General features: G+C 36.9%; 1 protein-coding gene across 7 annotated transcripts in view; it reads right to left on the reverse strand.

The window, feature by feature from the left end:
• The window catches only part of AFG2A (AFG2 AAA ATPase homolog A), a 271,565-nt gene that overhangs the window by 189,550 nt on the left and 55,858 nt on the right, over positions 1-26,157 (reverse strand). For 5 of the 7 annotated variants that reach the window (XM_081303100.1, XM_081303099.1, XM_081303104.1 and 2 more), the window contains exon 11: positions 13,136-13,345. The exons of 1 other annotated variant lie outside the window; for it this stretch is intronic. In XM_081303100.1, coding sequence (XP_081159226.1) covers positions 13,136-13,345 — 210 coding nt within the window. Of the gene's footprint in view, positions 1-9,171; positions 9,332-13,135; positions 13,346-26,157 lie in introns of those variants that run through there. One more of the 7 variants, XM_081303105.1, reaches the window with a different exon arrangement.

Raw genomic sequence — 26,157 nt, forward strand, 5'->3', positions numbered from 1 at the left:
TAAAACAAGAGTACCAAAATTAACCCAAAAGAAGAAAAAGAAAAACAAAAAAACAGAAGCCAGACCAAAATGACAGGCATAAGAAAGCCTTTAAAAAATTATAAACATGCCCAGTGAAGCAAAATGGTCTTCTTTTTAAGTATGCAAAGATGATTTATTGTGAGGTTTACAATCACAAAAAATTGGGAACAACTTGAAAGTTCCTCATGGAAGGTGAACTAGATTCAGTTCATCCTTACAATGGAATACTACGCAGCCATCAAGATTAATAAGGTAAGAGAGACGGAATGGTGTTATAGAAATATTAGCTTTAAAAAAGTAGGTAATAAAGTAGGATATATGGTCTCATTTTCATTTAAAAAATATATAAATCTATATAAAGGCATAGAAAAAGATAAGAGATACAGTTACCAAGGCATTAAAAGTGATAATTTTGAAATATTAGAGTTTTGGTGATTTAAATTTCTTTTGTGCTTATTTTCTATTTTCACATGACATAAAAAATGTCAGTGTGTGCAATATCTGTTCCTCAAAAGAGAGTAGTATAGTTGCAGAGCGTAACCAGCGCTAGGTAGACAAGATGTCTCCTTTAACACTGGAAGACCTGGAACGTATTGGTAACGAGGTGACAAGACTATTCCAGCATGTTCCTGCTGTGACAGCTGCATGGTATGAAGAGACTCTCTACTTCCAGGGTTCCTTGAATGCACTCGGAGTCTTCTTCCTAGAGTGTATGACCACATTCTTGGCTTGGGCTAAGAACTGGCAGATGTCCAGTAGCAGCAGGAGCCCCAAGCAGATGATGGCTGGGATGGAGATCTCAGTGACTCTTTCAGAGATGCCAAAGTGAAGACAGCCACCATCGTGGGGAGGGTCAAGAGCAAGTTACTGATATCTTGTAGAACTGGTGGGCCCACAACCAACAGCCACCCAGCCAGCAGCTCCAGCCAGCCCACAGCTGTTGGGTAGCTCACAGGATCTGACTGGTAGCCGAACAACTTCAACACGAACACCTTAGCAAACTGCAGCAACAGGGCTTTCCTCTGCTGCGACACAAGAGCCAAGATCTGCGAGAGCTTGGCCAACCCGTGAGCGCAAAGAAGCCGCCCAGCAGGACGCACAGGGCTCAGAGCTCTGGACCCTCACAAAATCATCTTTAAAATGGCTTCTGCACACTGTTTCTATGGATTGAATGTTCCCACAGTTCACCTACTGAAATCCTAACAATGCTATCAGGAGAGAGGGGCTGTGGGGAGGAGTGTCCACCAGGGTGGACGCTCCTAAATGCAGGTGTCTTTGTAAGAGGACATGCAGAGCCGGAGCTTTCTCTGACTCCACCACCTAAGAAACTCCAAGTCAGCCACTTGAAAACCAAGTGCCAGCCTCCTGGTCTCAGACTTTCCAGTCTCCAGAGTTGTGAGAAAGATACCGCTCTTGTTAAAGCCACGTGGATTTCTGTTACAAAGGCCTGAATCAAAACAATGAACACTTCAAAAAGGTTAAAATATGATAAAATGGTAACAAACGCACAGGTTAGAACACAGAGGATCAGGGTTTAAGAAAAATCAACAAAAACCAGTGAAGGATGAGAAGAGCACCTCAAAGTTCAAGTTGACAAAATCCTGCTGCCCCAAGGGCATTGTCACTCGTTATGTTTAATTAAGATAAGGCATCAGATAGCATCAACACAGGAATCCCTAAGTAATAACAGAGGCAACTTTATCTTTCTGCCTGACATTTTTATTAACCGGAAGACAACTAATAATTTTTAGAAGCTGTTTCAAATAATAGATTAGACATTGTCTAAAAATTGATAATTGAGGTTAAGTGGGGCCAGATGTATGAAATGGGCTATTATAAAAATCTAAAATGACGTTACCTATCATTTAAGGTACTTCCACCTCTCAGGCTGAAATCTAGCAATAATAACTAGGCTAGGGAATACATGAACAAAGCTGCCAAATAGTTGCAAGGAAACTACTCAGAATAGTGTTTTTGAAGATGAAATGTGTTCATAATTAGTTCATCAACCATCTGTACATTGGTATTTAAATTGTCTCTAAGCAATTATACTTACATAATAAAATTCATTAAACTTATTTCTCCCCAAATATACTATAGACTTCATGAATCCAACTTCATCACTATGATTTAATTATCTCAACTTCTTAAATAATCCAGCCTTCAAGTAGATTTAACGTGAATAAAGACAGGCAGTCATGGCAGCACACATCTATGATCCCATCCCGGCAAATCAGGGGGCTAAGGTGGGAGGATCACAAGTTCAAGGCCAGTCTCAGAACTTAGAGAGACCCTGTCTCAAAATAAAAGGGGGTAGGGGAATAGAGGTATAATTCAGTGGTAAAGTGGTCCTTATTTCAATCTCCAATACAAACAACAACAAACAATAAAATCTTAGCTATGCTGAGGCACAATGTTCTTGTTTTTTTTTTTTTTTAAGGATCTTGAAAATAGTAGCAAAATTTAATACCAACTCAATTTACAAGCTTTTTTTCAGAAACAGGATAGACTGTGTACAGGGATGGGCAATGTAAATCAACCTAGGCATTTCCCACACAATGCAGACCACAGGGGATGAAGTGTTAAGAATCACACAGTACACTTCGGGCTCTGGGAGCCTATAATTTCTGGGGTACATGTAACTACTTCTAGGTACATGTACTCTAGGTAAACTCTTGTATATATACATGAGGAAACATGCACACAAAAATACTGAAGGTTCATGACATAAAAATAATCCTGGAAATCTCTTTTAAAATGCATTAATATAAAATAAACATATAAATTGTAACGTCCTCACAGATGGAGTATTAGGACACAAGACTCTGAATGGAAGACTACACAACAAAGGAAAAGGCTCCGAGCAAGGAGACCAGCAAGGAAGCTATCATATAGACTCAAACACTGCAAAAAACAGCTCTAGCCAAGACTGAGTGTTCTCAAAATCCAGACAAATGTTTTAAAGTTAATGCAACAGTTGCAATTTTTCCCACTGATTACTAGGATCATTCTGCATAGTTTCACCTTGAAAAATCATTTTTACAGCCCTGCACTATAGTGGGAAGCAAGGACTGCCCCCATTCCTAATGCAAGTGTGGAATTACACATCTACCTAAAAGGGCCATGGCATAGAATTAAGGAAATGAGTAAAACAAGGATCAGTCACAGCCAATAAAATAACTTTTAGATAATTAGATAAAATAATCTTTAGATAATTAATTTTATTGGAGGTGGGATATGGTAAGAAATTTTTATGCTCATTTTATTTAGTTTAGAGCAACTAATTAGGCAAGTTATGGCCTGACAAAGATCTGAAGGGACACTGCTGGTGTCACTGTTTTGATTATACTTGCATGCTAACTCTGAATTGTTTTTGTTCTCATAACTAATCTCTACAAAGTTACACAGTGAAGACATTTCTTTAAGCAGGCAATATAATTCAAGGGAAATACACTGCTTTGTAATCATGCAGTCTTAACTGAAAGGAAAAGGCCAGAGAACATGAGAAATGGTCATCACTCTCTACAGACTGGTTCTATAGAAGAGGAATGACTTAATGTCAATGTTGGAAAGTAAAAGATTACAGTTACTTCATGATTTCTTCTTTGCTAAGTATAATGTAACTGATCTTGGCATTTTTAGTAGAAAAAATAATATGGTTTAAAAATCCAGTGTACAGAACTTCATATTCTGTTGGAAATATGAAAATAGAGCAAACAGCCTGAACCAATTAAAGAACGACTGCTCCACTCCCACAGCAGTGGACTACAGGACGCTTAGTGGCAACGCTTTGTTTCTCGAAAACAAAAACCAAAAATCAAAAAAGAAGAGAGAGAGAGAGAGAGAGAGAAGAAAATCAAAAAGATCTGAAAATTTAACCTGAGAATTTAGCACTGTGAAAAAAAATCTGGGCTGAAATAATATGAGTGCAGAGTTACCAACAAGTGATGGCAGTGATAAAAGACCATGGTGGAGCCCCTTGAAAAGATTTTTTCTGCACTCTTGCTGATGAACCTTAAAGCAATCCAGGTAGCTGAACTGTTATGTGGCACTGGTCTAGAATCTAACAAGTCAGAGCAATTTCATCAATAAGGAAGGTTATTTTTAGTTAAAAGTTCAAGTTGCTACAAATCACTGTATTCTGAAACAGATTTGCAGAAGTTTACATTCAGTGTCAAGATATACACGATATTTTATCTGTCACTAAGAGAACACTTAACAGAGCATAGATGTGCTAACACATTTTTTGTTCCCTCTGAGGTTTTCATTTCTTAAAACCAGAAGGGAGCAACGATTAGCATAAGCCAATTTTATGAAATCTTGCTAAATGTTTAATATATATTATCCCTGGTCCTGTTTGGCTATGGTCTGAGTGTGTCCCCAGGGTTCATGTGGAGGCGCTTAGTGTGGCGATGCTGAGAGTCGGTGGGCCCTTTAAGAGGTAGGGCCTGCTGGGACGCACACAGATGTCTAAGAGAGCTGCCCTCAGAAGGGATTAAGTAGCTAGCTCTCCTGGCATCAGTGAGCTCTTTGGGAGTGAGCTCTTGTAAGAATGAGCCCAGTCTCTAAATCACTCTCTGGACTTCCTTTCCATAATGTAATCTCACTTTCATTCTGATGCCACCCACCATTAGATCCTTACCAGAATCCAAACCAAAAGGCCACCCAATCTTGAACTTTCAGTCTCCAAAACTGAGCTAAGTAATTTTCTCATCTTTTAAGTTAGCCTGCTCTGGGTATTTTGTTATAGAAACAAAAAAGGAAATAATACAATCTCTTTTATTGCTTGTAATAGCCCTCTGAGTGGTATATTATCATAATTTTATTTTTAAAAAATTAAGTGAAAAGAGTGAATTAATGTATCCAAAGTCACACATTTTAATTTTAATAAATGATGGAACTGAAATTAAAATTTCTTAATTTTAAATTTGGCAGTTAGAGGAACTGCCCCAAATGCTTAGCGACCATCAGGGTAAAAAGCAAAAGATTAAAAATTAATAAGCCTTGTGACACTACTCAAAGAATGTATTAGTAAAAGTGCTTTAGGAGTCAGTCTAACCTACCTCATTTAAAACCTGATGCAAACAAAAGGGTAAAAAAGCAGAATAATAACGTGCCAAAAGTCCTAGAACAAATTCAACTGCATAAAAAATGATAAAAATGCAGGATGTGGGCCTCCAGATCAGTACTCTTTCTATAAATCATGCTGTCCTGTTTGTTCCAAGTCCTTAAAAGGTAAATGCCTTATTACAATTGTAAAAGTACCAGCAATTCAAATTCAAAGGTACTAATGGTGAGCAATGAAATTTTTTCAAAACATATGCCTGTATGGGTTAATTTGAAGATAAAAATTTTACTAATATTTTTTACCACCAAGGGACCCATTTATGTATAACTTTAAGGTTCAGATAAATATAGCCTGGCCCATGAGTCGCACATTTGTTCATAAGTTGTTTACCTCCTTAAAATTAATCATAAATGCCTTCAATAAAGTTGGTAAATCTAGATAAAATATTTACTTTCCAATTTTGCTTTCCTAAATCCACAGTAAGTTAGTTATGCCACGAGGTGCCTCCAAGCTTACGTGCACTTCACTGACATGAGTGAGCAAGAGAAACTGCCAGGATCAAACTCTACAAACTGGCTCATTTGGGAACAGTGTTACTTTCCTAAAGCCAAGATTTCCAGTGTTCAAGTTTACAAAACAATAAAAATATCATAAATATATGTGAAAATATTTGCCCAGCTGCTCCATTAACCTAATAAGAACTAAACCTAACTCACCTTCTGTGAGAACCAGACCTGACTCACCTTTTACTGTGTTTCATTCTAAGATACCCCATCAGTCACAAATTCAAGGACAATATTTACACCTCATGCTCTTGCAATCTTACCCCTTTAATCACCACTGGGTTCTTTCCAGGCTTCCCAAGGGCTTTTTAAATGTGTCTGACACCTGCCTAGTACTTTTGGCTATTACAATTCAAATCAAGTTTTTATAAGTTCTGAAATGTCTGGGGAGGGCAAGTGAACCTGAGTGTTAACTATGGTTAAACGTTAGGGAATACACTCATAAAAACCCAAACTCACTTGAGATACAATTACTTACACAGTAACATGAGTAAAGGATCTTGAAAATTAATAAGAAAAAAAAAAGTACACCCTCAGCACATGGAGAAGGTCATTCTGGAAAAACACTTCAAAGAATTTGAAAACAGGAATCAAATCCGAGTCAAGAAATGCAGCAGAAAAGCAAAATCCCTAAAAAGTGAGAGGACTTGGCAGAGAAGGAAACAGAATTCAAGCTGTTCTCAAAAAACAGTATAATAAAACCTTCCCCACAATTCATTCATTTAGAGGGGAAAAAGTGACATGTTTCTTCAGAACTCCACTGTAGGTGCCACTATGGCTCTTGCAGAGCATGCTATCAAGTGTGAGTGTGCGAGGGCGCGCCTGGTTTTTAATGTCAAGCTTTCTCCTGAGCAACAAGCCTATGTACACCAACTCCTTTTAGCTACATCTATCCTCTGCCCAGAGGCATTCTCAAACCCAATTTGTCTAAATCCCAATTCAGCATCTGTTCTCATGTCTAAATCCCAATTCTCCTCCAACCTGCTTCTCTTCCTCTCCAGAGTAGGTTACTTTCATTTGTCAATTACTGAAAGTAAAATTTTAATCACCTTTGACCCTCTCCCTTTCTCATTTCTCACATACAATCAATAATCAAGGACTGTAGATTCTGAAGGTTACCATTTCATGACATTAATTGTTTAGGTAAATGTCTCCCTCACAAAATTATGAACTGACAGCAAGGAGCCCACCCAATATGTGTTTATTTACCACATATGGAACTCAGCACACAGGAAGTCCTTAATTCTTAATTCTCTTGTCACAATTTTAAAACAATTATAAATATTTTCAAAGTGTTACAAGCATGAAATTATAATATTTATTCCAGCTATAATTAATTTTCAAAGAGAAGTTAAAACACAAAAAGTCACTTGTTTCTGTCAGCTAATTTTTCCATGAACAAGAAATTAAACAATAAAACTTTCTTCCTAATAAATTTCTTATAAGTCTAAAAGCATTCTTCTCTTTCTAAATCTAAGTCTTGAAAGATTCTAATGCCAAATATCATTACTATAATTCTTACCCTTTTATCTAAATGGAATATTCTCAAGTCAAGACACCCTCTTTTACATATTAGTTTTATCAACTGATATAAGCCAAACTCAAAAAATAATAATTTATTAACATACACAGTGTAAACATATACTACCCCAACTCTAAACTGGCAGCTTGCACACATAAATAACAATGCCAAATTTAAGTAACTCTTTAGTAACTATGCAAAACTAACAATGGCATATTAACTATTCCATTTGTCCCATGAACCACCAGTTAACCATTAGTCAGTTTGTAACAGCCATTCAAAGTGATAAAGTTAAGTATCCCTCTTTATTTAACACTGATGCCAATAACAATCAATTAATGCAAATGAGACACATAAGACAACACTAGTTGGAGAAAATAAGGGAATTTTCAAAGTTAAAACAAATCAAAAAACTTAAGGAAATTAAATAGACACTAAAAAAGTTTCCGACTCTAGATGGGTCCAAATGGCAATAGCCCTACAGGAAGAGGATGCAGAGCTGGGATGCACAAAAGCCTAAAAGAGGACCCCATTTCTGGTTAGATCCAATGAGAAACTGCATAAGGTGAAAGAAAAAGTGGCCCAACCACCAAGGAAAGAGTGTCTAGTGCTGGGGTCCAGGTTTGAGGACAAAACTAACGTATGCTGTTAGAGGTTTCAACCAAAAACAAGCAGCTCAGGGCAGCCCCCACCCCTATTCCCCCCAAGTCCTCCCCAGGCTTTTCTCGGAAAGGCACCTAAGAAGACCAAGGAAGGAGGATGGGTGGGAGAGTTCTGTGCCACAGCTCTCATTCGGGAGTCCCCGCCCTCCCCAGGACTCTTCTCCTGCAGCCCAGGCATCTGCTTGCTGCTGCACACCACTCAGGAGCTGGCCTTTCAGCTTCCTCATCTCCCTGAATGTCCACATCACTGGATCTGTGATAATGACCTCAAAACATTTTTTCTCTAATTAGTAGACTTTATTTCGTAATAAAGTACAAGCTTTACAGAACAATTGAGCAAACAGCACAAAGAGCTCCAATGCCCCTGTGGATGCTGTTTCCTCTATTATCAGTCACTTACATTGTATCTGTTCGAATTAATGAACCAAGACTGACACATTCTGATTAAAGCCCACAGCTTTTTCAGTTTTCCTTAGTTTTGACCTAATATCCTTCCTGTTGTTGTCCAGGACCCTATCCAGGAGACCCTAACTTTACATGTTACCTACCATACCTTTACAGCTACTGTGTCTCCTTGGACTCCTCTTGGCTATGACTGTTCCTCAGACTTTCCCTTTTTGATAAACCTTGACAGCGTAGAGGAACACTGGTAAGGTATTTACAGCATATCCTTCAACAGTGATTTGCTTAAGTTTTTCTGATGGTCAGACAGGCTTTTTGTTTTGTTTTGTTTATAAAATGAGTTTAGTTTAACAGCACTTGTGTTTCATAAATATGATTGCAAATGCTTTAGAGAAGAGGCAAAACTGTGAATTACAAGACTTGAGAATAGCCCTCATTAAAACTGATGAAAGTTCAGCAATTGACACAAGTTATTTTTACTGCTTACAGCATTTTATTCTTTTGTTGTTGTTGTTGTTGGGGGAAGTCATGGAAGTGCCATCCTCACATGCCTCAGGGCGTGTGCTGCCAGCTGGGGAGGTGCCTGTCAGTTCTCTGTGCTGTGAAGCAGTTCTTCCCTCCCTGTCCACGCTGGATTCTTTGCTAGACCATTAAGCACAACTGACACTAAAGAAATGGTGAGTTATGCCCACCAAAAGTTGCTCACTGCCTTTTATTAACATAATCCTCTCCAAAACCCATAACATACCAATATCACACACTGTCATACACATTATAGAAATCAGACACAGAGAACTTAGTTTAAGGTTAAAAAGCTAGGAAGTACTAGGCTTAGGAAGCAAATGAAAGCTACCTGAACCCTGGCCTAGTGCTCTTTTCACTATGATACACGGAAGCTCAAGGACATCAATTACATACTCACAGGACTTTTCCAGCACCACTTATTCAGCTACCTGCTCTTCCCCAGGAACTTCTATTTCATCCATCAGTTTCCTGTTTCTTTGGCAGTGATAACTCTTTCTTGTGAACTCAATCAATTTACTTCTCTTACTTCTAGACCAAAGTCATGCTATTTTTTTCAGTCTTCTCTGTCCTAGAGAAACAAAATTATTTTTCAAACTGGTCCTCAGAAGCATCTTTCTACTCTGTCCTATAGAAACGACCTAAACTACAATCCGCAATAAGGTAGTATAATTAATGAAATAGCACTAGATTCTAGTTACAGGTTAAAAATTTTTAAAAAAAATTAAAAGAGAATATAAATACAATGGATCTTGACATCTTGAGTTTGAGTTCTGAGAACAATTTTCAGTTCCATCCACCACTTCAACCTTGGAAAAGTTGCTTAATCTCAAGATCTTCTGTGTAACCCCATAACTAACCTTAAAGCATTCCGTATATAAAACAGGTGACTGCACAGCTTTTCATTCAGTATCTGCAATTTGGAAGCTCTATAGTCTATATAACCGAAAAGCAAGCCTATCAATGAACTTGGACTTCATCTGAATTTTCCAAGTTCAGATTATCCTGTAGCTCTGATAACAGAAGGGTAGGAGACCAAGTTAAATGAATAATGGTAATTACTTTGAACTGTGCACTACTCTGAATAAACTACTGAAAACATCATGTACTTTGCAGAGTTCCTCTCTGAGACAAGTATAGAGAAGAGGATTTCTCAAAAAGTCAATGATATCCTAAGCTCATTACATTTCTTCCTCACTAATGCTACCAAGAAAGAACTGGATGGAAACCCCTGCCGGAGACCAAACAACTCTTCCAGAGCAGTGATGGCTCTTCACAAAGGAGAACAGCCCAGCTATCCAAAAGCAATCAGGCTATAGGAATACTCCAGACAAAAGCAAGAGAAGAGCAGAAGAAAAATTTCAACTGGAAAATATTCTGATGTAATGACCCAGATGACAAAATAAACTTAAGCTTATGTTAAGTGCTGAAATCTACACAAACATATCTATATATGCCAAGAATATGAGCCGACACAAGCCAAAGTGAAGTCTCCACGCACAGTACAAATATTTTTGATCTCTACTTATAAAAGATGTACAGGGGAAGCTCAAAAGTTCTTTCAGAGACTTAAAGAAAGTAATGTTTAAAATCAATCAAAATGCTTTATCTTGGCTGAAAGGTGATCACCACTGCGGAAAGGAACAGTTTTTCCTTTCAATATGTCTAGAGTACTTTTGCTTCCCAACTGGACAGGAAATTCTACAGTACATCTGTTTTGTTTTGTTTCTGATCACCTTCAAAATGTAACATTTTATTATTTTAAAGAGCTCAAAATAAATTATAACACTTGAGTCACCTTAGAAAACATCATGTATGTAATTAGACCAATTACTTTCATGTTCTCAACTTTTCATTTTAAAAATTTTAAAATATGAAGTAGAAAGCATAGTAAAATGAATATCATTGCTGATTAAAATATCCGATACTTAGATTCAAAGCTTAAAAATACTGTTAAACTACATTAAATTCTATACTGAATAAACATCCATTCAGTCAGGCGTGGTGGCAAATGCCTGTAATAACAGCTACTCAGGAAGCTGAGGCAAAAAGACTGCCAAGTTTGAGGTCAAGCTTCAGCAATTTAGCAAGACCCTGTCTCAAATTTTTAAAAAAGACCTGAGAATGTATCTCAGTGGTACAGCACCCCTGAGTTCCATTCCCAGTACTACCTAGAAAACAAACAAACAAAACACATTAAATAAAAAATTAATAATTAGGATAGGCCCTGATTTCTTTTTTCTTTTGGTTGTAGATGGACAGAATGCCCTTATTATTTATTCTTATGTGGTGCTAAGAATCGAACCCAGTGCCTCATACATACTAGACAAGCACTCTGCCACTGAGTTACAGCCCCAGCCCAAGATACACCCTGACTTCTGAGTTATGTATAAACCCAAACAATTAAGATAATTTCTTGGGTTCGGGTGTAGCTTGGTGGTAGCACTTGTGTAGAATATACAAGGCCTTGGATTTTCACTCCCAGCACAGTAAAAAAATAATAATAATACTTAATAACAACAACTTTTTAACATCATTTTTCTGTGCGTAGCCTTTTAAAAAGAATTAAAAATTTAATGAATTTTGAGTTAAAACATCACTCGTTTTAAGAACAGTGAGCAAGAAAATGCTACTTATAAGAAAATAGAAGTGCTCCTCCTTGAGATACAAGTCTAAAACCTTCAAATTAGGTCCTCATCAAATGTTTCATGTTCTACTAGACAGAAAACATTCCAATATTCTCAATATAGAATTGTGGCCTACACAAAACAGGAACGGAGAAATGGAAATGACTGGATAAAGCATAGAAATGCCAGTAGAATAGCTGTGTCCATATGGTAACAGACCAGAGACAATCAAGGTATTTTGGGGATTCAAAGTATCTCATCCCTGCACCCTTTAAACCCATGGCTGCTTCGCTCTCCCTGATCAGTGTAAAAAGGATTACCTTTCATTGTAGTCATTCTCCAAGATCTTTCAGAATAAGAGATAAAAGAAACTATGTTGAAGACATTCAGAAGGAGCAAATACATCTGAATATCATTCCATATAAATTTTAAGTCATGCCAAAACCTGAAATCAGGTTTCATGCATTCCATCTGCCAATGATTTCAATATTCTATGATAGAAAACACATTTTATAATATGAAAAATTCCCTGGTGATATCCAAATACTTTATTCATCATGTGGCTTTTCTGAAATAAACTAATACTTAACAAATTTTGGTGGTATAATCCATAAAAATGGATTTAAGATTTTATTTATATGTATTTACTAACTGAATGTATAATAATGTTACATAAAAAGAAAGATTAACATCTGGTCTGAAAGTGAAACTACATATCAAGTAAAATTATATGTCTCAGCTGACACAGGGCAATGAACAAATAAAATGTACATGTATGGGTGTAGTTCAGAATAAAACCATACTATGGGGCCTGGGGTTGTGGCTCAGTGGTAGAGCGCTCACCTAGCACATGCGAGACGTTGGGTTCAATCCTCAACACCACATAAAAATGAAGAAATAAAATAAACGTATTGTATACAACTACAAATTTTTTTTAAAAAAGTACTATTCTCTGACTAGAAAGGCATTTCTAAAGAATATAGCGTTGTGGGGCTGAGATGGTAGCTCAGTGCTAGAGCACCTGCCTTGCATGTATGAGGTACTGGGTTCGATCCTCAGCACCACATAAAAATAAATAAAGATATTGTACCAACTACAACTAAAAAAATTTATATATATATATATATATAGCATTGTGCTGGGCACGGTGGCGAACACCTGTAATCCCAAAGATTCGAGAGGCTGAGGCAGGAGGAGCACAAGTTCAAGACCATCCTCAGCAACTTAATGAGACCATAACCAACTTAGCAAGACCCTGCCTTAAAATAAAAAATAAAATGGTGCTGGGAATGTGGCTCAGTAGTTAAGCACCCCTGGGTTCAATCCTCAGTACTGCTCCCCAAAAAGAATCTAACATTTTACCATTAAAAAAAAAAAGTATCTTTTGGATTTGGAAATTCTATGTGTGTAAATGCTGAATTCATTATCTCATTTACAATTGACTCTTAAACAAAAAGTCTTTAGTATAATTACAGCAATCAAAAACAAAAGAGTAGTTTTTGGTACTCATGGGTCTAAGAAATATTGAAAATCAAGATACTGTCCACCATGATTTGCTACAGTCATATGCTCCAATTTATTTCTTGTCTCTGTTCCCCTCATATTATATTGTCATCTATCTCAAATAAAAAATAAACTACTTATTAAGCAGCAACTTTACACACTCTCCTGAGGGTAGAAGTCAGTGGAGGAGGGTGGGAAGACGATGGAAGAGAACACAGCCAGTACTAGAAAGCTGAACACCCTACCTTTATAGCTAGAAAGTTCAGTCCACTTTCATTAGCCAAAGCCTTTGCTATCATGGTCTTAGAACATCCCGGGGGCCCGTATAGGAGAACTCCTTTAGGTGGCTGAATACCCATTCGGGTGAAAGACTCTGGATGTTTCAAGGGCCATTCCACAGCCTGTTTCAATTTTAATTTGATATTTTCCAGTCCTCCAATATCTGACCAGGACACCTGCAAAACAGAATGTTTTCCAAATGTAAATTTTGCCATGACAGAGAAATTAAGAAAAATAAAACTCATCGTCAGCAAAAGAACTGTTAGAAGGAAAAGATCCACTTAAGAATCAAGAGGCTAAACACCAAAAAATTCAAAGAATATCAAGAGCTAAACTAGGAATACATAAAATATGAGTTAGATATTGTAGAAATACTGAAGACAGCATTTTTTACTTGTAAATCTTGTATAAATATTGCTTGAATGATTAAATGTACTATTAAGTCTATCTTCCTGATAGCTTTAAAAGGTAGGTTTCATCTGTCTGAAAATGATTTGAGTCAGTGATCCAAGATCTCATCTACATATCTAACTTCATACTTCTTTTTTAGCAAAATTACTTTCAAAAAAAATCCTTGTAGGGGCTGGGGATGTGGCTCAAGCGGTAGCGCGCTCGCCTGGCATGCGTGCGGCCCGGGTTCGATCCTCAGCACCACATACCAACAAAGATGTTGTGTCCGCCGAGAACTAAAAAACAAATATTAAAAAAAAAATTCTCTCTCTCTCTCTCTCTCTCTCTCCTCTCTCACTCTCTCTTTAAAAAAAAAAAAAAAAATCCTTGTAAAACATTTGATTGTTTTGTCTCTGGCATGTAAGTAGAATATCTTCAGAACTCTGTTCCTTCTCTCAACTAAGAAATAACCTCCAATCTACTGCCATAACACCCTGAATGTGCCCGATCTTGTCTAATCTTAGAAGCTAAGCAGGGTCGGGCCTGGTTAGTACTTGGATGGGAGAAATAACCTCCAAAAGAAAGTAGCTCTTCAGGCTTTATTTACTTAAAAATATGCCTTACGAATAATCTACGTGCCAAATAATGTACAAAGAAAACTGGAGAATAGAACATAAATCCAGATTTTAAAAACCTTGAGAACTTAGAAACAACCAGTAACACACACCTAAGAGCCACAGTATAATGAAGAGTATACTAAGTACAACAAAAACACAGAAAAGCCTTTTCAAATTCCCAGTAAGAAAATATGACTTCCCGCTGGGAGGCAAATTGAAAGCCAACTCCTGAGTGATAAATGAGATGTAAAAACAAGGAAATGGTCAGACAGAGGCCACAAAATGACAACATGCTCAGGAGAAGGAAAGGATGAGAGAAATAAAAATAGGATGAGACAAAGAGGATGAAAAGAAAACAAGATTTGAAGGAAGGAAATAAAGTTGAAGCTGTAAGGTGTAGGGTCCTGAAGACTCCATGAAGTAGTTCAAGATATTCTTTGTACAAACTAAGAATCTTTGAAAGTTTTTAATCCTGAGAGCAGTATATGTGGTCTAATCTGTGCTTCATGAAGGCTTCTCTGATAGAAGATTCATCAGAGAGAAGATAGTGCTTAGGACAGGGAAGGAAGATCGAGTAAGGCCCCACTGCAAATAACCTTTAAAAACAGCTTGGATTGGGGTATAGCTCAGTGGCTGAGTGGTACAGTGATGTACAGCATGCTCAAGGTCCTGGGTTCAATTACCAAAACCACAAGAGTATAAATAAATTTAAAAAAAAAATAGACTGAACTAGGGCAACTACATGTAGATGATGGAAACACATTGGAAAGTACTGCAGAGCAATACTTTAAAAGGTTTTAGAAGTAAAATAAGAAAGAAAATGTATGCTAAACATTTCCAGATGGACTGGCAAAGAAATTATGAACCACAGAAAATATTTAGGAGGGAAAATAATTAAGATAGATTTTTTAAGGGGGGCTGGGGATATAGCACAGTTGGTAGAGTGCTTGCCTCACATGCACAAGCCCTGGGATCAATCCCCAGCCCCACTGGAAAAAAAAAAAAAAAAAAAGATAGATTATATATATAAAGTTTGAACATGGAACAAGATATTCAAAAGATCAAAAAATGAGCAGTTGGAATACAGATGGCACAAATGGAGCTCTGGAAAAAGAATAAGACTATAATATTAGATCTCAGAGAGATTCACATACAAACAGTACTAGAAGCCATGAGATCAATAAAAATTACCAACCAAGGGAAGAGAGATGTGGGTCAAAGGCAGAGAGGTGGGCATCACCTACATTTTATAGATAAGAGGAAAAAAAACAGAATGAGAAGTCAGTGAACAGGCAATTGACAAATTTAAAGGAGAAGAGAGGGGCTTTGTTAATATTAGGAAACAATTCCTAATGAATCAACTACAAATGAACCTCCATAGTTTTATAGAATTTGGATATTTCTGTTTTCTGTTTCTGTTTTCTGCCCAGAAAGCCAGAAGAGTACCACATGATAAACATGAGATCACATTTAATTATTTCTTTTAAGTTGTTGTCTCAGGATTTATTTTAAAAAGTAAGAATTATTAAATGAAAAGGCATGAATTATAGGTCTCTTAATGCATAATGGAAGTTATTATCCCAAACATTTTCTCTATTTTAAGGTTACCAGCAGTAAGTCTCTCTGCAACATCATCAGAACTGAATTTTATTTTGCCTATTAGTTCTTTCTTCTTTTTTTTTTCTAATTTTACCAATAAAATTAAAATTGAACTTGAGAGCAGTGCACATGAGTTTAAGGTCCTAAACTGTCCAGCAATCACTGGCAGGATCATAGTTAGTGTTTACCACAGAGGACAACTGTGTTACTCAGCTGTGCAGTGCTGAGAAAAAACAACTTGGAGAAAGATCTCTTGGTTACAGTTTCAGAAGTTTCTGTCCATGGTCAGCCTAATCCACTGCTTGGGCCTGTGGTGAGGCAGAAGGGAGAGGCAGAACAAAACTGCTTACTCATGGCAGCCAGAGCAGGCAGAAAGAGGGGAGAAGAGGCTAGCAGGGACAAGACAAGTCCTTCCAGGGCATACCCGCTGTGCCCACTTCCTCCACATCGGCCTCACCATCACACTCTCACACCAACAGCTACAACTCCCTCAGGGGATTCACCCATCACCGAGGTCAGAGAGCCCATGACTGAATCATTTCCTAAAAACTCCATCTCTGATTACTGACGCACTGAGATCAAGCCTTCACACACCAGCCTTTGAGAGAGATCCCAAGTCCAAACCACTGTAGCAGCTACTATTGGTACAACCAGGCTGGCTTACTCTGGTGTTCTGACCTTTTCAAACATAGACAAAAGTTGAAAAGTCAGTATAATAAATCTCTGCATATTTTTTACTAAAATTCACCAGTTTTTAATCTTTGCCCCATTTGTTTTATGAGTAATCTCACATTCTCTCTGGACATACAAGTAATCAATATGCACACTGACGTACCTACTTAGTTTTTTGAAATTCTTTAATTTTCTGTAGAACCTTTATAAAGTGAGCTTCAGATACAATGTCACTTCTCTCTAAATATTTTAACATCTCCCTCATGAAAAAAAATAAATATTTGGGGGCTGAGGTAATGGCCTCATAGTACAGTAATTGCCTAGCATGTAGGAGGCCTGTGTTCAGTCCCCAGCAGCAAAACAAAACCACACACACACACACACACACACACACAAATGAAAACAACATCTAGGAAGAGAATTTTAAAGGTCATCAAATCACTAGACAACAGAAAATACAGAGGACTAAGCAGAAATGGTCAGCAGATCTGGCAATAGAATTACTGTAGAGAGTGGTTTAAGCAGATCAGAACTTCTCAGTTTATTGTCTTTTACAGTAAACTATATAAACATACACACACATGCATATACATGAAGTACACATATACTATATTTATTCGATAAAAGCAGTGTTTGTAATAACTATCACAAATATAAAACCCCTTAAACTTAGTAATACTATATCATTATGATATTCATGATATCACTACTGGTTACTATGCAGTTATCATACAGCAAGAAGTAGACAAGATTTGCACAAGCTCTGTAAGCAGCAAATGCCCCTTCCTTGGAGCACTGGAGTTATTTATATAAACTAAGTACTGCAGCAGGATGGATAATTTCTCATGCTAATAGGTAAGTATACAATATAGATAAAATGTCTTTAGAAGTGGGTACATCCTTCCTAATCAATGATTCTTAAAAATACAATTACATGCATATAAATGGCTAGGAAGGATTTTTTCCTTTTTTTTCTTTTGCACTTCTGGAAGATCACTATGATTACAAGGTAGCATGAAGACTAGAATAGGGGCAGAGGCAAGAGTGTAAAGAGTTGGACCAGTTTAGAAGATTGCTACAGTAATTCAGGTAAGGTAACTCTGAAATTAAATTAACCAGCACTATAATCTGGTAATCTTCAATGTGCTGAAATTCTTTACTTAATACATATCAGACGTCTGATTTTTAAGTAGTCAGTAGTCTTTTTTTTTTCAATAAGAGGAAGTTATAAACAGATACCCCGAGACACTTTCATGAAACACACATTTTGAAAATCACTAAAATAAGAAAATCTATGTCATGAGAGATGATTTTTTTCTTTTGTTCATTTAAACCCAGGAGTTTGTGCATGCTATGCAAGTGCTCTACCACTGAGCGATATCCCCAGACCTTTTTACTTTTTATTTTACTTTGAAACAGGGTCTTACTAAATTGCCCAGGGGGATTTGGAATTGCAATCCTCTGGACTCAGCCTCCAGAGGAGCTGAAATTACAGGTGTGCATCACCAGAAGCAGCAAAAAGTAGTAAAAAAAAAAAAGAAGTGTCACTTTGATCAAGAGATGGGAAGGGCTCTTCCTCAAGAAAAATTAAGACAATCTAACCAGACAACTGAACATTCACTTTAAAAAAAAAAAAAAGAAAAAAAGTCCTCTTCATGAACCTGGCAGTCCCATGCTAAGGAACTGGTTCACTTCCCTGAACAATGAAGGGATCTACAGAACTGAGAGAGAATTCTGTCTCTTTCCTGACATTCTAGGCCTTGCTTTATCAGTGATCCCTTCTCTATTCCTGTCTTAACTGTAGTCTTCACTAATCCATTAAACCCCAAGTTTCCAATTCTGCAACTGTGTCAATAAAACTGATATAGGTACATTAAAATAGGTTGGAAATCATAATCTAGAGCTTTATAACTTATATTCTTATGCTTATTTATATATTAATTATATTGTTCTTCCCATCCTTCAAAACATACACTTTGATATTCTTCCTACCTAAATTTTACTACTTTTTCTTTCACCACTAAACTTCCTAAAAGATATTTAATATTCCTCTAGTCTACTGCACATATATTTTCACTTCGTACTTAGTTAATCTAATGTTTCCCAAATAGAATCTTCCCCAGCAATGACAGAAAAGGATAGTATAGATGAACCAGGTGCAGTGGCACAAGACTGTAATCCCAAAGACTCGGGAGGCTGAGGCAGAAGGATCAAGAGTTCAAAACCAGCCTCAGCAACTTAGCGAGGACCTAAGAAACTCAGTGAGACCCTATCTCTAAATAAAATATAAAGGGCTGGGGATGTGGCTCAATAGTTAAACACCCCTGAGTTCAATCCCCAGTACAAAAAAAAAAAAAAACAAAAAACAAAACAAAAAAAAAAAAACTATACAGATGAAAAGCTTAAGGTTGTAGGGAGTTAGCAGAAGTTAGTAAGAAAGTCTCTATATCTATAGTCTTTCAGGAAAAAACTGACGCAAGGTCATTTGCAGAAAGAAGCATCAATCAAACAAATACTGAATAAATGACCATTTCATATCATGCTGCTTCCTGAAAATACAATTCCAGGCAATAACTATATTGCATGGAATTTACTAAAAGGGCAGTCACTGACTTTAAATAGATGGTCAAAAAAAAAAAAAAGCCTCTTTAGAATTGACCTATGACATAGATTTGATGAACACAGGAATTACCTAGATGAAAGTAACAATAAAATGCCTTAGGGGAGAACTTTATACATACATTAGGAAAACTAACTGTAGTGTATATCGGGATGGCTAAAATTTAGCCTCTATCCTACAACAAGGGAGAAATCAAGCTATTTAATTAGGGAAATGGCAGGATGGGATCTGCACGTCTGGAAGATCACTGCGATTACAAGTTAGCATGAAGACTAGAATAGGGGCAGGGGCAAGAGTGTAAAGAGTAGGACCAGTTCAGAAGGCTGCTACAGTAACTCAGGTAAGAGTTGGCAATAGTCTGAATAAAGTAAGAGCAGGGAGGCTGTAGAGGAAAAAATAAGGCAGATCAATTTATCTTGAAAACTAATTATATCTGAAGGGGGTGGGTTGAAAAGCAAAAGGGAGTTGGGGGAACACTAAGGATAAAGACTTGGGCAACTAGATATCTGAAAACTTGCATTAAAAGAGAAGCCAGGAGCCTGGCACTGGTAGTGGTGGCAGTGCATGCCTACAATCTCAGTGACTCTGGTGGCAGAGGTAAAAGGATGGCAAGTTCCAGGGCAACCTCAGAAACTCAGGGACACCCTGTCTTAAAATTTAAAAATCAAAAGGGCTGGCAGATATGGCTCAGTGGTAGAACACCCCTCTGTTAGAAAGTAAGGAAGGAAGGATGGGAGGGGAGGTAAGGAGAAGGGAGGGGCGAGGAGAGAGAAAGAAGGCTGAGGCTGTAGCTCAGTGGTAAAGTGCTTGTCTCACACATGTGAGGCACTGGGTTCCATCTCAGCACCACATAAAAATACATACATACGGGGGTGTTGGGATTGTGGCTCAGAGGTAGAGCACTCACCTAGCACGGGCAAGGCCCTGGGTTCAATCCTCAGCACCACATAAAGATAAATAAGTAAAATAAAGGTATTGTGTCCAAGTACAACTAAAAATTAAAAATATTTAAAAATAAATAAATACATAAAGATATTGTGTCCATTTACATTTAAAAATAATTTTAAAAAAAGAAAGGAAGGAGGGGGAGAGGGAGGAAGGAGGTATTTGGAAACTAAGAAACAGATTCATGAGATGATAACTGGGATTTGAGTATAGCAGGAAAAAGTGGGAATTTGATGAACAATCAATCCAAAACTGAATGAAAAGAGATCTGGGGCCGGAGTGACACATTCTCCATTCCGAATTTCTTTTTAACTATAAGAGACTCCATGTTGTAATAAATACTCCCCTATTTGATGAATGATGCTTTCTTAAAGTATTAAAGGTTGCCTGTGTGGAGTACGCGTCTCATGTAACTTCTTAATGCAGTTCAGCACAAAATTTAAAAAAGAAGCACCTACACACTCTTCAAAATACAGCAGCAATCAACACAATGCTATTGGATATGGGTATCAACAGCTACACAGGATCCTGTAGAGTTCACATAAATGTCAAGCTCCATATCAATAACTGGGCAATCTAAAATAACACTGAAGCTAGAACATAATACCAAATCTCAAAACTGCATCTGAGGATTTAGAACTTGATCTATAAGTTTAACATTTACACGTGAAGCCACCCAACTATCTTTTTACATGCATTTTATCTATTCCTTGAACCGATCTGCTCGGGGATACAGTGAGAGCCACACAACCCCTCAATTTTTCCCACTGGCCCAACACTTTCTCCACATATGAAGCTGACTTCCACACAAGGACTGTGTGGAAAAGGTAAATTAGTTAAAAACATGCAACTTCCAAGATGTTGCTTTCTTAGTTACACTGGTTAAAATGAAGGGCTACCAACTAAGCATTGTAAGTATATGATCCTCAGTTTCACTTCCCACTTTACTATGAAAAGTGGTGGAGTTAAGTTCCTTTTGTAAATTTAGAAACCACTCCTGTAAAGTTGCAAGAATTCGTGGAGAATCTACATGCTTTTCACTATCATAGAAGCCCCTCTTCCTGATCTCTTCTAGAATGCTTCCCATATTGCTGGCATGTAACAGAAGAGACTATTAAAATAAGTTAAATGATCTGATTTATTTTAAAGAGGAAACATTGTGAGAAAATGCAAGAGGGAAAACTTTTAGGACAATCTGTGAGACACACACACTGAGAGGGCTATTTTCTATTAAGTTAGTTCTTTAGTTCTCTAGAATGTAAATAAACAAAGTGAATAAAGGGATGCTTATCGTCTATGAAGATCCATGTGTTGGCAAAAGGAATTATTCAGGGCAGATGGCTCTGAGAGGAATGCGGAGGTAGATTTAATGAGCACCAAAACAGAGTAACTGTAGATAAATTCCAGGTGAAGATGGCAACATAAGATTCTGCTTCTACATGAAGAGAGAATCTACAGAATGGGAGAAAATCTTTAATCTTTCTATTGATATATAGAATGTATAAAGAACTCAAAAAAACTTCTTAATACCAAAGAAACAAATAATCCCATCACTAAATGGGTAAATGAACTAAATAGATACTATTCAAAAGAAATACAAGTGGCCAAACAGATATATAAAAAACTGTTCAACATCTTTAACAGTCAGGAAAGTGTAAACCAAAACTCATTGGGATTTCATTTCACTCCAGTCAGAATGGCAGTCATCAAAAAATGCAAATAATAATAAATGCCAGAGAGGATGTGGAACAAAAGGAACACTTATACACTTATATTGGTGGGATTGTAAATCAGTACAACCACTGTGGAAATCAGTAAGTATGGAGGTTCCTCAAAAGATCTAGGAATGAAACACCATTTGATCCAGGTAACCCACTCCACAGTATTTATCCAAAAGAATTAGTCAGCATACTTCAGCCATATATGCACAACCGTGTTTACAGCAGCAAAACTCATGACAGCTAAATTATGGAACCAGCCTAGGTGTCCATGAATGAATGAGGAAATAAAGAAAATGTACACAATGAAGTTCTATTCAGCCAAAAAGAAACAGAACGAAACTGGAGACTATCCATTGTTAAGCAAAATAAGTCAGTCTCAGAAAGTCAAGGGCCATATATTTTCTCTTACATGTGTAAGCTAGTATAATAAAGGGGAAAACAGGGAGGATCTCATGAAAATAAAAGTAGAGGAAGGAGATCAGGACATGGAAGTGAGGAAGGAAAGGGAAGGTGCTAAGGAAAAAACTAATCAAATTACGTTATGTGTGTGTATGAACATATAACAATGAAATCCAACTATTATGCATAGTTATAATGCACCAATGAAAACCTTCTGAAACAAGATCAGACTATGCTAAATTCAAAATATCACATTGTACTCCGTAAATGTATATAACTGTGACTTTTTTTCAATAAAAATAAATAAAAAATTAGAAGGGAAAAATAACATAAAAATTATAGTGACAAGGTCTGGGGCGGTGGCTCAGTGGTGGAGCGCTTGCCTAGCATGCGTGAGACACTGGCTTCAATCCTCAGCACCTCATAAAAATAAAGTTATTTATGTCCATCTACAACTAAAAATGATTTGTTTAAATAATACTGACAACTTCTACCTTAATGATTATGATGGCTGACATTTAATAAATACAACCTATAAAATATCATGAAGGAGAAAATAATTATCTGTATTTCCAAAAGCCTAAAATTAACCATCACCAGCAGTGTGGTGTATTTCCTTCTAGCCTTTCAAAATGCAAGCCCCCATGCGACATGTTGTGTGATTCAGGTGACATTTTAATGTTTTCACAATTTTATATTCTGCTTCTTTTTATTTTCTAAATTTTAAAACTTTGTGAGAAATTATCTTGGTTTTAAATCTCAAATCCACTACTTATTGCATACTTTGAATAATATACTTCAATCTCTATATTTCTTCCTTATTATGACTTAAAAATAATAAAACCAAATATCCCAGGACCATTATATGAATTAAACAGTATAGTGTATACTAAATTAACTGCATTTTACATAGCACATGGTAGACATTTAATAAGTGCTAGATATTATTCTATTTAAATGTCTGAGAAATGGTTATAAAGTTATATTTTGAAGGACTAGTGATAAAAGGTAAAACACAAGTTATTACATTTATAATTTCATGAGCAAAATTTAATTCTTCATTTTTTTATTATTTTTTGTTCTTGAGGGGGTAAGTCTAGTCACTATATTTCTTAAAGGCAAACCAGTTTTATATTTTGATGTTCGCACCTGAACGTTAAATACATGATCAGTCTGACTATGGCTAAAGGAATAATTCCAAAATAAACATGTTATCAACTTAAAGAGTAACTACTGCATAGAGGAGTCCTGAGGTGCTGCTAGAAAGGCCTGGGGAAAGCTGGTTGTGTGAGAAACAGCAGCACCACAAACACCCCAGGCTGCAGAATCCGGGAACCACAGGGAATTCCAAAGCCAGGTGGCGCATCATCCTACCTTCAGAGGGTGTTTTATCTTTCAACAAATACGATTTTATGCTTTTTAATTTTATTTAATTCTACAACTTAGCTTTTAACAAATTATATCAGAACTGTCAGAAAACTATTCCTACAATCTAACCTAAACGTTTCTGACACTAGTTGGATCCTTTCTTATTTTGCCCTTATGAAAACAGTGGGCAGCTGCTAACAGCTTGACAGCTTTTTGAATTAATAACATAGTTAGAAGTGAAGAAACAGCTGTCAAGCAAGCAGACAGAGGAGTAAGCTAAAATTTCCCAAGGAAAATGTCCCCATAAACATTTTACAGTATTTCCAAGACAAGCATTCCAAACATACAAACTGCAAAACCCAAAATAAAACAAAAAAATGCTAATTAACATCCACAGAAATCAAAGCACCTGATGATCATATTAAAAAACAAAAATGAAACAATAAAACTTTTAAGGACAAGTTCCAAGGTGTTGAAACAAGGGACTGACAATGTTTTCATGTACCTATGAAGCCAAGATCCTCTTATTTGCTGAGTTTTACACTGCCAGAGACAAAAGCCCTTTAGAAAGTATTATTAAAAAAAAAAATACTATATCAAAAATTACTTTTCATTTTGCAATTTCATATTAACAAATCACAACATATGAAGGAGAAGCCAGGCAGTAGCAATTAAGTTGACACCAGTTCTGAATTCTCTGCTGGGCCAATTAAAGTGTTTAAAATGCACATATTTTGTTTAAAAAGTTACAAGATAAAATTAAACAGAAATCTCAACTCCAAGCTTTAGAAGGATTTACAGTACATTCCCAAATGCTTCTTCAGTGGAGATGTAGCAGAAACTGGAAGCAGTGTTGGAAATGTATGCTTAGATCTAAGTGAAAATCCATGAAAGGCATGAGCTTCACAAGGGGAAAAGAATGCACTGTTCCCTTACCATAGCGTAGAGACTCATGCCAAGGCTTAAAAGTTCAGCTAGATTCCAGCTCCACTGCAGTGCCATGAGCCATCGACAGGCTTGTTTGCCCACTGATTTTCCCCCCCAGATAAAACACAAAAACATCAACACAAGTACTTGGAAAAGCATAGAAAAACAGGGGGACTTGGAGGAGGAAGAAAGTGAGACAAGCTACACAGGGTGAGTGGAGGACGAGTACTCAGGTCCCCTCACTTTCAACCTCACCTTTCCCTGTTTGCTTTTCTGCTCTTCTGCATAAGCAAGCTGAGGTTGAAAATATCTAACAATTTCAAAGGTGAGAGCACAGGGAGCTGAGAAAGTAGACAAGAAAGAACACGACCAGCACTTAGCCAGAAACTGTATCTAACTCTGGGAGACTGACATTAGGAACCCCACGGAAACATGGGAAAAGCTACAAAAGCCAGAAGCTCTCATAACTCATAATTAAAATGTTAAGACATTAATGGAAAGAGGAAGGAAAATATTCAAGTGGAAAAAAAAAAAAAAAGCAGGTACTCAGCCTGAGGGTGAATCTCCACGGCAGAACACTTGCCTAGCACTGTGCAAATTGGATCCCTAGCATGGAAGTGGCAGGGAAGGGCAGGGGATGTGTCTAAAAATCATGGAAAATACATATAATCAAATTAAAGGCAAATATTTTATATTTGAAACAATATAGGTTTCATACTCAGTTTAATGTTTACATTAAGATCTGAATCCAATTTCTAAAATGTTATGAAAAATTATAATCACATTTTAATTGAAGTTTACTACAAGCTATGCTCAAAGCTGATTATAGATGAAGTCAAATCTAATGAAGATAACACAGGTAGACCACCCCTAATCCAAAATGTTCCCAAATCTAAAACTTTTTGAACATGGACATGATACCAAAGTGAAAAATTCCACACCTGACCTCAGGTAATGGACTGTAGCCAAAATGCAGGTGTAATTACCTTCAGACCCTGGAATAACATGTAGGTTAAACACAAATTCATCTCTGTTTAGATATAAATCCAATCCCTAAGATATCCCATTACATATATGGAAATATTCAAAATATTTTAAAAATTCATAATTGTACACACTTTCAATTCCAAACATTTCAGATAAGGGACACTCAACCTGAAATAAGTTATTATCCAAATGAGCCTCTCCCTTACATCACAAAGCTTTGGGCGTTAACTCAACTTAAAAACAGCAAACCAAGCTGGCACAGTCAGGAAGCTGAGGCAGGACCATCACAAGTTTGATGTTGGTATGGGGCAACTTAGTAAGACCCTGTTTCAAAATTTAAAAAAAAACAAGGGGGGGCTGGGATTGTGGCTCAGTAGTAGAGTGCTCGTCTAGCACATGTGAGGCCCTGGGTTCAATCCTCAGCACCACATAAAAATAAACAAAATAAAGATATTGTGTCCAACTACTTCTAAAAATAAATATTAAAAAAAAAAAAAAAAAACAAAGGATAGAGATGTAGCTCAGTGGTAGAGTCCTGGGGCTCAAGTGCTCATATCAGGGAAAAAGCAAAACAGCTACTCATCTGCAAAATGAACTTTTAACTTTTAAAAACCCACCTACTTGGAGCTGGGGTTGTAGCTCAGTGGTAGAGCACTTGACTCGTATGCGTGAGTGAGGCCCTGGATTCTGTCCCCAGCACCACATAAAAATAAATAAAATAAAGGTATTCATTCTATCTACAA

Source organism: Spermophilus citellus (genome assembly GCF_964194105.1).
Source record: "Spermophilus citellus genome assembly, chromosome: 8".
NCBI classification, from domain to species: domain Eukaryota; kingdom Metazoa; phylum Chordata; class Mammalia; order Rodentia; family Sciuridae; genus Spermophilus; species Spermophilus citellus.